The sequence below is a fragment of the Gymnodraco acuticeps genome, unplaced genomic scaffold, assembly GCF_902827175.1.
Source record: "Gymnodraco acuticeps unplaced genomic scaffold, fGymAcu1.1, whole genome shotgun sequence".
In the NCBI taxonomy this organism is placed as follows: Eukaryota; Metazoa; Chordata; class Actinopteri; order Perciformes; family Bathydraconidae; genus Gymnodraco; species Gymnodraco acuticeps.
Window position 1 is genome coordinate 2,351,952 of NW_022992150.1, and position 13,287 is coordinate 2,365,238.

Below are 13,287 nucleotides of genomic sequence, written 5' to 3' on the forward strand. Positions count from 1 at the left end.
TCTCTTCCTCATCGCTGTCTTCCTCATCGTGATCCTCACTTCTCGCAAGGCCCCGCCGCCCGTTTTTGCTGACAAAGTGTAAGTCTGACGAATAATTCATGGTGCAGAACATGGTCGTCTGGTTAATTAATGACATGATACCTTGTGAGGGGGACTGAAGCCCATCAGAGGGTTCAGAGCGGCTCCTTCACTCTGTGGAGAGCAGGGAGCTGGAGGACAAGGTGGAGCGTTGCCACATAATTGCTGTCTTGGCAGAAAGCCCTTGTCCTATTTTGTTCAGTCTGGACCTATAGTGCACCCGCACTCATGTTAATGTTAGAGCCAGGAAGAATAACTTTGATGTTGAATTATTTACAGAAGGAGCCACAGTCTGCCAGAGTCCTCTGACTGACATTAAATGCTGTCAGCGTGCATTCCTTATTTGTCTGTCTCCAGAGTCCATGTTTTGTAAAATTAGATCAACTCTTTACTTTCTGTGTCTTTTATACTGTTGATAAGCCTCCTTCCTGTTACATGCAAATCACTCTTATAAACCTGTGGACCATATCTGCAAGGTTGCAGGTTGATCCCCTCATCCATCCCTGTTAGTGTGTCATTGAGTATGCTCACTAAGGGGAAACACAGTCACACACATCGAGCAAGTCTCAAGGAAGAAGGCTGAATAATTACTACACAGGTTATCTCTGTAGCATTTAATTCAGGGGGCTAAATGCTCCCAAACTACAGATTTCAAGTCAACTGCAAATAAGCCGATGATGATGAATGCAGAAGTGAGTGAGACTGATTGGATATACAAGTTGCATCTTGTAATGGGGAAGTACAAAGAGGGAAAAAATGTCACACATGGATTATTATTGTTTTATCTAAAAGGATTTTGGATTAACTGTTGTATTCTCCTTCTGCAATGTTATATTTTCTCTTATTGTCCTCAATTAAAGCACTAATAAAGTATTTTTTCTTCAATACTCCATGCATATTGTTCTTTTGCGACCTAATTTAAGTGACAGCGCATAACTCTGACTGAGTTTCAACCTGACTGATTATGTGTCAGTGATAATAGGCCACCTTCACACTCTGCTGACTGGCAGAAAACACCCTGATCTGAGGGGGAAATACGTTGTGCGCGGGCAGCACACTGACACTACAGGATGGCGTGTTGGTCTGTGGTCAATGACACGACAAACTTAGCATCTTAAGTGTGACCGTGGTTGGAAATCCCAGTGGGATGCCCGAGGGGGGGTGGGGTGGGGTGTACAGGCCTCGTCCCCCTCCTTCATCACACACAGACGTGAGTGCAGGACAGCATGTCACTGATCTGGACTCTCTACTATCCCAGGCATGAAAGGGAAGGGCTGCATCAAGTGATATACAGTGGGAGAGAATCAATGCCTGTCATGACATCATGTTATGAATGGCCAAGGTCACTTTCTAGGTCATATTTTAGTAGTGGAGGTGGAGTTCTCTAAATGGGAAAACAAGTCTTATTTAAGCGTCTTAATTAAGGAACTCGCACCGTGAGGGATTTCAGAGCAGATGTCAGAAGTCTTCCAATTTAATAGTGGAAGTCCATAATCCTCATAGCCATGTTTCTTAATACCCTCAACCATATTTATTTGATTTTTCTTGCTGTTTTTCCCTTTTTTGTGCTGTTTTTTAAAAATATTTTATTCTGAATATCAGTCAGAGTACTCCTGGTTACATAAAGGTTACACAAAATGTAATAGTTCATAATTAATGTTTGTATGCTACCATTAGTATCACTGAATACCATATCTTAAAGGAGCACTTCAGTGTTTTAGCATTATACTTCCATAAATAAAGTGAACTTGGAAGATACTTATTTTCAAAATAATGGTCCAAAGGACGACGGGTCAGGCTTTAAAGACTCTTCCTCGAGTTTAATAAATAAGCTTTCTGTTATGTATTTGTAACTTCAAATCCCAACCCGAGATGCCGATAACATCATCAGGATGATTATTCCCAGAAGTCAGAAAGCAGCATTTGAGTAACAAGCAGCTGCTCAAAAACCTTTTTTCAGAAATTTAATTTTCACCCAGCACAAACTAATAATGTTCTTTCTAATAGCACAGCTTGTTCTTTTAGGTTTCTGTCTGTTCTCAAAAAATTAAATGTCTCTTTATTGCAATTTCTTTTTCTCCGCTTTAAAGGATTGACCTTCCTCCGACACACAAGCCGCCCCCTCCCTACTCTGAGAGAGCGCCGGCCATCCCCCTGGGGGTCCACGCATCACAAGTGGCCTGGCTCTGTCAGGTAAAGCCCCGCTCCCTTTCATAAGGGCTTTATCATCACGTTGGTGCATCTGAATCATCACATACTTATCATTACACCACCAATATGAACTCTTGGTGAGATGACTGCTGAGTCACAACAGGAAGTAATAACAACCTGAGCCATTCCATTATCTGTTTATCAAGCAGAAGGCCTAATGGCTGTCCTCATTTAATATGTAGCATGGTTTAATTTTTAATTTGTGTGCTCAGCTCACCTCCAGCTATCATAAGCCTGCACTTATTTTAGTCTCACCCAAAACTTTTCCTGTTTCTTTCAGGTCAATCACAAGAGTATATAAAACTATTTTGTCTCAAGAAAGAGCAGTCACGCTATGTTTGATTATTTTTTTAACCAGCAGAGTCGCAGGGCAGAGCGCAGGCACGAGCTGAGTGACAGGCAGCCCCCTCCACCCGCAACAAGGCCGGGACCACCGGCAGCTCAAAGCCCCACCCAGCGGCTGTCCCGCCTGCAGTGGGTGTGTCATCAGAGTGGGACAGACCGGGTCTACATCAACCACCGAGAACACTATGTGTGACTGTCATACAGAGAGTCCAGGCTTCACCCTGAATCACTGAGCCGTCAATCCAGAGGAGGGAACAGCTGGCCGCCTCAGAGAGGGAGTGTTCCTCACACACACTTTCATTACCTTTTATTTCACATCGTTAAATGTTATTTGTCCTAAAGGATGGTTCAACGTTTTGGTAAATTAGTTTATTAGCTTTCTTGTTGAAGCTGTAGCCAGGTGACACTTATCTTTGCTTAGTATATGATTTAAAATTACCTGGCACTCTCCGGTGATAAAAAAAAATCTGTCTACCTTTAACGGAGATTAAAGGGAACTCACCTTTTCAGTGCTTCTCCACATTCATTTGAGTATGTGGAGAACCCACTACACTACTATCAGTATTTTATCGGCTTCCAATATCATAATATTCTCATTAGAATACACCACTCCCCATTTGAGTGTTTCAACAATGGTGTGACAACTACCTTTGAAAGGGTGCACCATATTTTTCTCACAAGCCAATCAGAGCACTCTTGGGTTTTTCAACTGGGGCACCTAAAGAGACAACAGAGCGTTTTAGAAACAGGGTGGATACAGGTATATTCAGACAGACAATGCAGAGGAAAATTATGATTTTGTTAACATTTAATCATTTAAATATGTTACGGTAGACACTCAAAAAAACAGAATGAACCTACAAATATAGATATGTGACCTTTTAAGCAAACAAGATTTAATGTGGTGATTTTAGAGGTTTGGTATGAGTATTTTGTTTTTCACCTTCAGACAGAGACAAACAAGTTGTTTCCAACTGCTTCTAGTCATTCTGCTATGCTAAGCTAACCCCTTTCTAGCTTAAGCTTCATATGTACAGTACATTACAGACGCAGGAGTGGTATCGATCTATTCAAAGTGAGTAAGTGCACTTCTTAAATGTTGAACTGCTTATTGAATTATTTGTTCTTATTTCAGATGTCCTTAAGACTATTTATTTAGTGTTCGATATCATTGAGGAAACAAGTTATGCTTTAGAAATCACAGCAAACATTCAGACTATTTGCCCCTCAATCAGCTTGTGCTCTATACTGTACAAGTGTAGAAAGAAAACTTTTTTGTTATCCAACAAAATTTGAATACTGTTTTTTATTTTATTTTATCAGAGAGGCTACCACAGTGCATACATCTGAGACTCTACTCTCAGGCATATCACTAGACCGAACCCCGCAAGATCCAAACAGCTTAGGTCCACTGAGACCAAATGTACTAACTGCAACACAGACCATGAAGGGATTAAATTAGGTATTTCTGTCCCAGCTCTGTGATGTGCTGCTGTAATGTTATGACTCAATGCTTTTTGGCAACTGTACAGTAGATTTGTAAATGAGTAAATGTAGCCTCTGTGTCAATGTTATTATGTAGAGTCATAACCTCTTACTAATCAGGGAAACAGTAGTATGAGATGTTTCTGACGTCAGTCCTTTTTATATATACATACTGTAGAAAATATGTAAACTATTATTTTTGTGGCGAGGAGCTGACGACATACTTAATATACTGTTTAATATGTTTGACTTTTACCTGAATGATTGAAGTGCCATAATGATATGTTAGGGGTGTTCCCTCTAAGTTTAGTATGCTGTAGTTTTTTACATTTCTTTATTTTTTACAATATCATCATGAGCCGCTTTCATGTTTGATTTAAGTATTACAATTAACAAATAAATGCATAACATTTGCACCAGTCAGACATGATCTGTTCTTACTTTGTATAATCAGACTGCACTTCAAGACGTTGATGCAAAAGACTTCTGAAACAGTGAGGGGTGGAAGCTCTGAGTCACTTTATGTGGAAACAAAGGAAAAAGTCCTTGAAGATTTTTAAATGACGTGTGGAGGATTTTTGAGGTAAATTTATCTCAAGGTCACAGTCACATTGTGATTCTCACGACAGAGAGAAAAGAGCTGTTTCTAATACCAGGAAACATGTTGTGTAGATAATGTTTGTATGGAGCCCACATTGCAGTGATGGTATACATGTTTGTCAGGATCCATTTATATCTGGGCATCAGTGACAGTCAGTGATCAGTGGGTTTCTCCTTGCTCTCGTCAAGAGGGTAGCTGACACTCTCCAAGAGCAACACCTAGTGGTCAAACATGGTGGTGCAGCCCCTGATGGTGAGTACTACACTCCCTGACCATATGAAGTAAATATGACATTTGGCTGCAAATGTCATATTGTCTTACTGTATTTGATTAACATTTGGTTATGCATTTAGATTATAGGGTAAGTAACTCACGTAGACAAGCCTAATTGATTTTGTGTGTTTCTCAGACTAAAGCACAGGCAGTAATATCAAGTGTAAAAGAAAAAAATCACAATACTTTCTCCGTAGCGTGGATTTAAACAAAACTGTTCATCATAATTGAATATAATTATTTATTTTTTAATTCGAAAGCAGTGTTCAAAGAAACATCTCAGAAATACTTCACAACAAAAGCCCTGCTTTTAAAGCTATACTAAAGTAAAGATATGTAAGTATTATCAGCTAAACATACTTAAAGTATCAAAAGCAGTATTGTGCTGTTCGTTTTTTTCACAAGACTTCGTCATATTAAATAAATGTAACAACAGTAACAGTTGACAAAGGAATTAAAGATTAACCCTAAGCACCCTGTATTTTTACTAAACACATGTTATTGGGGAGCAACATAACAATAGGAAATTACAATACAAAATATGAAATACCTATAGAAATAAGTCATTCTACAACAAGAGATAAAAGTGGCAACATTAAAAGAAAAAACGCAGTTCGGGTTAAGCTCTCCAGTTTACAGCTAACACTGCTCACAGCTTTGGAAAATTACATTTTTATAGAAAATGTTGACCCTTTTTTTTTTCAATAAATACTGAAACTACCACAGTCCTATTTTTAGGCTGGGGTTCATATTTTGTTATGACATTAAATAACATCAGTTAATTAAGACATGTTAGTATGACTGCTCTGCGATTTAAGATCTGAAACTCCGACCACTAGAGGACACTAGTCACCAACATTAATCTGACATGCTAACAGTAGCTAACAGCGTACGGTCTACTCTACAGGCTCAGGTTTGGCAGCTAAAACCGTACACTGGGCAGAGTGAGGGATAAATAAGGGAATAGTGCACCCCGAATTTAAATTATACTCTTTCTCACATGTCTTACAGTTAAAGCATTTAAAAGTTTTGATTACAATGTCACAATGAGGGAACAAAAAAGTCCACACATGTCCATAAACTGTTCACATAGGCCTACAATGCAGCGCTCACTGAAGAGCCACTAGTGGAGATACATTAAAGGCAAATCTCCATCATAAATATATTGACACAATTTAACAATATATATATTGTTAAATTGTGTAGCAGCTTTCAACGTGTCCTGCAGCACCACTGGTTGAATGACTTATGCAATGACAATGTGAAAATCGCTTTCTCTCTTTAAGGTTTCTTCGACCTTTTTTAATTGTTTTGTTGTTGTAGTTTTATCTAATTAAATGTCCTCTTAAGGCAGGTTATAGTGCGACTGGTTTACACTATTATGCAACTGAAACAGGGTATCTGGTCATAGCTATTTATAGTTATGTACAACTTAAGACTCATGTAGGCAACTTAACACTAACCAAGGTGATGTACAATTTCTTCAGGAGTATTTGAAAAAGTAAAAAAAAAAGATTTTGGCAAGCTTAAAGCAGCTACAATCAATATGTTAACATTACAAGTTGCTTCCAGTAACAAAGCCATATAATTATTCAATTAGCCCTTCAGAGCATTTTACTATCTTTCAGCATATTGTTTTGGCTTACTTGACCACAAGTTCATTGTTTCGATTGGGAACAAAGGATAGCTAAAATATTAAAATACATTTTATTTTTCGTGGCAAGAAACCATACTCCAAATTAATGATGCATTGTTTTGTGTCAGCTGGAAGCACCAACAAGTTAGCATTCACAAGTTAATTGATGCAGCTTTTAAAATGTTAATGGGCTTGTTTACTGACATTTTGTTTTTGTCAATAAGGACGTGGTAAAAAGCAGAACCCAGCTGAAATAGTAGTGAATATCTATCCACAGGCTGACACAAAACATGTGTTGGCCTGTTAGTGTTTTAACCAGGAGGTGAAATATGAGAGCAGAAATAAAGTTGTCCTATCTGCAAATTAATTAAAAATGCTTCTGTTATGTGCTTAAATCAGTCCAATTTGAATTTACTGCTGAGTTTAAATTGCTCTCACTTCTTTTGTTCCTGCACTTTATATCTTTAATAACTAATCTGCCCCATGAGCAGCAGCAGGTCAGTTTTTACCTGATTAAATGCAATTAGCATGAACAGCATATGACATATATCCTCATTATTTCTCATTAAACTCTCATAAAAGTTGCAAGGTGTTGCTTTTTAAAATATATCTAACTTAGCAAGCAAAAAAAACATTAATGTTAATTAATAGCAGCATGTCAGATGTATTCTACCAAGTTTACAATTTATGGTGCTGCATAGACATAATGAGAGCAGCAATAATGCTTCGGTGGTTCATTATGAATAATTCTGCAGTTCAACAGGAACATGGAGCTCCCTGTAAAAATAGACCTGTTATCAAAGAAAAAACACACGGTGGTATTCTGCCCCTGCTTAGAGTATGTGAGTGTGAACTGGTTATATTAAACATTGCCTACAAACAGCATCTCAGTAAATGAAATTCTTCTCCTCATACACTTCCACTCTTTCTTTGTGAGTGAAAGGCAGCTTTGTTTCAGCTGTCAGGATCAATTATATCTTGCTTCTATTAATGAACATCATGGTGGAGAAATGGAAATGAGCCGGCTCTCAAAGTGGCCCCACAGATGATGTAACCATTCCAACATTTTCCGAATCCCAAATCGTGGGTGCTTTCAAACACTTGACCAACCAGTTACTTTGCCTTGGCTTTCTGTTTGGGAGCCGGTGCAGCTGCAGGGGCAGGTGCAGGTTTTGTGGCAGGTTCAGGAGCAGAAGAGGGTCTCACCTTGTGATACAGACTGAGGAAACTGCAACAAAACAGCAGCATCAACATAAAGATGGTCATAATTTGTTACCATGAGAAGATTTTGCAAATAGAAGGTAACTTACAGGTCTTTGATTTTCTTTACAAAAGCTTTGACCGCTCTAACCATCCTCCTTAAACGCATCTGTCAACAAAATGATACACAGGTAAGAGTTTAAAGCTTTTCTTTAACTTTTGTTTATGTGGTGAGGAGTCTTTTTCACCCTGGACCCGAATATTCAGCCTATTGCTGGCTGGGTATGTATTTAGTTTGCAGATGTCCATCACATGAGAGGTCAATAAAGGTATTCAGGAACACTCTACACAATTTACATGTATAAATTGTGTTACTAGTTTATCACCATTATTATGTTTTGCTGGAGTAGGCCTACTGCAGTTTAGTGAATGATATTGATTATATTAAAAAAAATGAACTTACCTTGTTCTTTTTGTACAACAGAGGAACGGAGAAAACAACGATCACGGCTGTTAAACAAAGACAAAAGAGAAACCATTTCAGTACCAAGGTGTCGGTTAATATGGAAGCACTGAGAGGCAAAGGAGGGAAGAAAAATCCGGTGATCCATTTTAATCGTCTAATCTTAGATGATTCATCTACTGAATAAATGACTAGAAGAACAGGGAAAAATAAAGCTTTTGCCAGGATCATCTTACTAAGCTCCCTAAATAAATCATCTGTGAAATAGGTCAGAATGAACGCTTTTCAAAGGTGGAAGTTCACTATGTTGTGTTTTTCTAATACTCATTTTGGCCACAGGAGGAAAAAGTGCACCACTACCTTATTATCTTAGAATTAAAAGCATGTCTTCTTCTAGGTGTACTACACAAGGCCAATATATTAATATCAATATAAAACATTTTTAGTCAAGACATGACATATGTAACATAACTTGCTAACACAATATATTTACTTTGTATGTACCTTAAGGCCTTTCAGAGCTTCCATATCTCATTTAAATGTAGTTCTTATTTGAATTATATGGCACACAACCCTCTCTAAGCAGAGTGGGGTTTTGGATTATGGTATGACACTCTTTGGTGTCTTTGATGTTGAAACAGGACATTTTAAACTTTGTTTTCTCTCTCTTTTCAGAGTTTGATTCTTTAAACTGTGTCTATGATCATCCCCAAGTAGTCTTTTATTTTGCAAAGATCTCACCAAACTGTAATCATGGCGTTGGCAGATCAAAAAACCCTATTGGAATAAAATAACTCACCAGTTATCACCAGAGTCAGGCCACTGGTAAAGACCCCAACATAAGTCAGCAGATACAGGAGCAGGACGAACTGAGAGAGCACCGGAAAGAAATGTTGATAACAAATGAGTCCCTTAGAGTGATTGTGAGAACAAACACCCTTCATTAGCTCTGTGAAGTTGAGCAACGCTCCCATACATGCTGACCTGTCATCATACCACTTTCAGGTTTTATGATCAGTTTGTGTTCATACATTATCATTATTTTATCCTCACACCCTGACCTTAATGGAGTCTATCACGTTCTCAATAAAAATCAGCCGTTTAATTTCTGTGAGGGCAAATGCGATCATCAGGACCACCTCCTCCACCAGCATCACTGTCTCCCTGTCTGTCAGAGAGCTGTCATGGTTCAGAGACGACCTGAAGCAGAGACACATACACAAGCCTCAGAAACACAAATAATACAAAACTATCAAACAGAGGTGATGTTGGTTTTAGGTTGGATATCGACAGTCATTCAAGCCTTATATATTGTCATGAAAATGAATCAGTTTCTTTATTGAAAAGGCTTTTTAAATAGCTTCCATGTCATGTGACCGAGCGACTCCAAATCATTACAGCATTGTATTACAACACTGGATGCCATGACTCTTTTTATTTGACCCTTGTTCTTTCTTTTAATTAAAAACTCTAATAAGCTTCCTTTTAATGAGACCGTGTGACTCAAAGTCAATGCAGCATTGTATAACTTTACTTGATGGGTAGGATACACACATTTTCTATTGGGTTTCAATGTTTTTTCAACTTTATATGAATATTGAATACAATTCAGCTCTTTTATTGAAAAGTATCATATTTGTTCAATACACTCCAGGTTCAGGTGTATTCATCTTGTCCAGTGTAAAACAATACTGCATTGATTTAGAGAAACTGGGTCACATGATATGGTAGCTATTGAAAAAAAATCAAAGACTTTTCAATTAGTAATGCCTTTAACACTACATGAACCATTCTAAAACAGTATGAGAATTAGGTTTGAAGTTAAATGTATCTTGATAAAAGCATATGTGGGAATAAATCAATGTTGACAGACTCACTCAAAGGGGTGAACCCCGGGGTTCCAGCGCAGCAGCTCCAGCAGTTTGTAGTAGAGGCGGAGGGTGAAGGTGACAGCCATGACACCCAGACAGATGTGTGAGATCACGGTGATGGCGCTGAGCTGGAACAGACTGGCCAGACTCATCACCAGACCTGTGAACACCACACCGGTCCTCCTCAACTTCCGCCAATACACCAGATCAACGACTGCAGAAGAGGACGCACATGACAGGAGCAGAAAATGAAATGAATTACTGATGATGCGTGATTGTCAGAGGGAAAAACTGTGACAGAGATGTGAAGTTTGTAGATCATCTATCCTCCATACAAAGTCAGGCCTTGGACCGTTAGATATGGCACATAGTTGTGGCAATCACAACTCACAAATCACATTTGTATTGTATACATATAGATTTATTTGGACACCAATTAGCCACCAATATGTGATGGCAATACCTTCCATTTCCATTCCTCAAAGCATTGCAGTATATTGAATTGCATTTTTCTTTGAGCCAGGAAGTAAATAACAACAATGCATGTGTAAAAGTTATGGTCATAAAGAGGCTCAGACTTTGTTTTATTTAGCTTCATATCAGTCAAATCAAATGCCTATGAAGCTGACACCATTTGAACCAGCAGTACGCGTATTTGATTCCAACTCCATATATAAAAAAACAGAATATCTTCTATCTTCCTTTGTTTATTACAAACAGTCTCATGTCTCTCCCTCTGTGCCAAAGAAGCTTTACTTATATGAAGGTAAATGAGGGAAAAATGGACACCAGGTAATTTAAATAAATACATTTTGAGATGTCTAAGAGGTGTGAATAATTGACCCGCTCCTTTGTGACACGTTGTCTATATGGCTTTAAAAACATATTGTTCTCTATTCAGTAATCCCTATTTACATTCAGTACAACATTGGTCATTTCTACAATGGCGTACAGTTCATGGGACTGTGTTGAGAGTAAATATTGCCTGTTCAAATACATCCATAGAAGAAGCATCTTGTTATTCACCTCCTTCCTTCCCGGAAAATATATGTTTTTAGGAATAAATGTGCATCTACACAAGTGCATTGCTTTTAATGATGCACTTTACACATGACTTAATGAATTATAAATAAAGCAATAAGCATGCAATGATTCACTGGTTATGAGATCTTCAAACTCTAAGCTGTTGAATGATCCTCCCAGCTCCTATGATAATCTTAAGGTATAATCAATTTAAAACAAACACTTAAACATGTATACACACATCAATAACAAGTTGTCTTCATTAAGACAATTTACTAGCAACTGAGTCATGCATTTACACACACACACACACACACACACACACACACACACACACACACACACACACACACACACACACACACACACACACACACACACACACACACCAGCAACATATTTTCACAATCAGGCACCATTACTGTCACATCTATTAAGTAATTTTACCAGCATGGCATAACCTGATCCTGATGCCAAAAATAAAATAATACGAAATAAATACCATCTTAAAATAGCGCTGAAAATAAAACACTTATCAATCTTCTATTCTTATGGGACAAACTGGACCTTTAAGAATGAAACTAACAAACAACATTCAATCAGCGACAGGCTCTCATTTAGCTGAGTCCCATCTGTCTGCCGAATGAAAGACATGTAGGACTCAGTATTTGACTGGTCATCCTGTCTGAATTCACACCTGCTCAGCAGAGGAGGGAAACTAAACTTTCTCTCCCTCCTCCACCGGACAGCTGCCCAGCTCCCTGTCTGCTCTGATTCACTCTACTTAAAGCTGTCACTGTTTATTTCCTTACCTTTGGTGGCCATTTCAGCGACGATCCTGCTTGCTTTCCCCTCTTCCTTGAGCTCCCACTGTTGGCTCGCACTCCAGGCTTTTTTTGGCCACCCCAGCTCCGTCAGCAATATAAGGCCTGGCTGGCCTAATTTTATCCTGTATTGGATACCCCCTGTTTGCATTCACTCACACACACACACACACACACACACACACACACACACACACACACACACACACACACACACACACACACACACACACACACACACACACACACACACAAACACACACAAACACACACATTGGGAACCTGAGACATCAGCATGTACATGTATCCTCAGCTCTCAGAGGCTGTCATGGTTCCTCAGCCATTTGGTGGCCGACCTGCACTCAGAGGCCTCCACATGCAGCCACGTCAGTGAACACAGCTTCAGTAGGCTGCTATCTCCTGCAGTGATTCTCAAATGGGGGTACGCGGACCCCTAGGGGTACGTTGGGGTACTGCAGGGGGTACGTGAGGTTAAAATAAATAAAAAGGTTAATTAAAAAAATACCATGCATGATTACAAAAAGAATCTTAGTACAATAATTTAAATAGAAAACACAATTTTATATAAAATATTCCTAGAACCACCAAGGGGGTCCTCATATAAACATGCTACATTTGTGTATTGTATTTATAGTTTTTAATAATATATCATTTTGTTCATTGGTTTGTTAAACAGATATTAATTCAATTGAAAAATCTTTTTTTTCATGCATAAAGATGAAAATATCCTTAGTTTGTTGTAATTCATGCAGTTAATCAATCAAACAATGATGGAACATCACTATATTGTAATTATTTATATAGGCTTTTTCTGTCAAAAATGTCCGGGCAGTCAGGGGGTACTTGGCTGAGAAAATGTTTCAAAGGGGGTACATTACTGAAAAAAGTTTGAGAAGCACTGTCCTACAGTACTCGTTAAAAACCCTATGGCTTTATAATTGAGCTTAAATAAGACACACTGCATACTCTAATAGAAAAAGGATAGACATTTTCAACAACATTTTAAATGATTGACAGAACGACTGCAGGGAATTTTTCTCAGCTTGGATCTTTATGTGAGAATTATGTATGTTCAGTTCAGCTTCAGCAATGCAACACTATAACTCACATGTTATTGTTACTAGGATATTGATTTATAATTTAATAGCAATATGCTTCGATTCAGATATCCAAACGTTGCAGGCAGATTGCTATGTCTACTGTATGTCTCAGTCATATAAGAATATGAATCAGCTATGTATGTGCACACAGTAGAG

At 38.3% G+C, this 13,287-nt stretch overlaps 2 protein-coding genes across 3 annotated transcripts in view; one reads left to right on the forward strand and one right to left on the reverse strand.

Annotated features, from left to right (window-relative positions):
- Positions 1-4,535, forward strand: part of nectin3b (nectin cell adhesion molecule 3b) — a 25,575-nt gene extending 21,040 nt beyond the window's left edge. Inside the window, exons 6-8 of one of the 2 annotated variants that reach the window (XM_034204226.1) lie at positions 1-78; positions 2,169-2,271; positions 2,648-4,535. The exon at positions 1-78 is cut by the window's left edge and continues 67 nt beyond it. In XM_034204226.1, coding sequence (XP_034060117.1) covers positions 1-78; positions 2,169-2,271; positions 2,648-2,827 — 361 coding nt within the window. In that variant the 3' untranslated portion in view covers positions 2,828-4,535. The remainder of the gene's footprint in view (positions 79-2,168; positions 2,272-2,647) is intronic. The other variant, XM_034204227.1, reaches the window with a different exon arrangement.
- A 1,666-nt stretch (positions 4,536-6,201) lies between these two features.
- On the reverse strand, positions 6,202-12,146 carry rtn2b (reticulon 2b). Its single transcript, XM_034204100.1, has 7 exons — positions 11,999-12,146; positions 10,170-10,377; positions 9,354-9,492; positions 9,092-9,161; positions 8,293-8,339; positions 7,940-7,998; positions 6,202-7,857 (listed from the first exon to the last, which is right to left on the reverse strand). The coding sequence occupies exons 1-7, from the start codon at positions 12,009-12,011 to the stop codon at positions 7,743-7,745; spliced, it is 651 nt and encodes a 216-aa protein (XP_034059991.1). The 5' UTR covers positions 12,012-12,146; the 3' UTR covers positions 6,202-7,742.
- Positions 12,147-13,287: the final 1,141 nt, after the last annotated feature.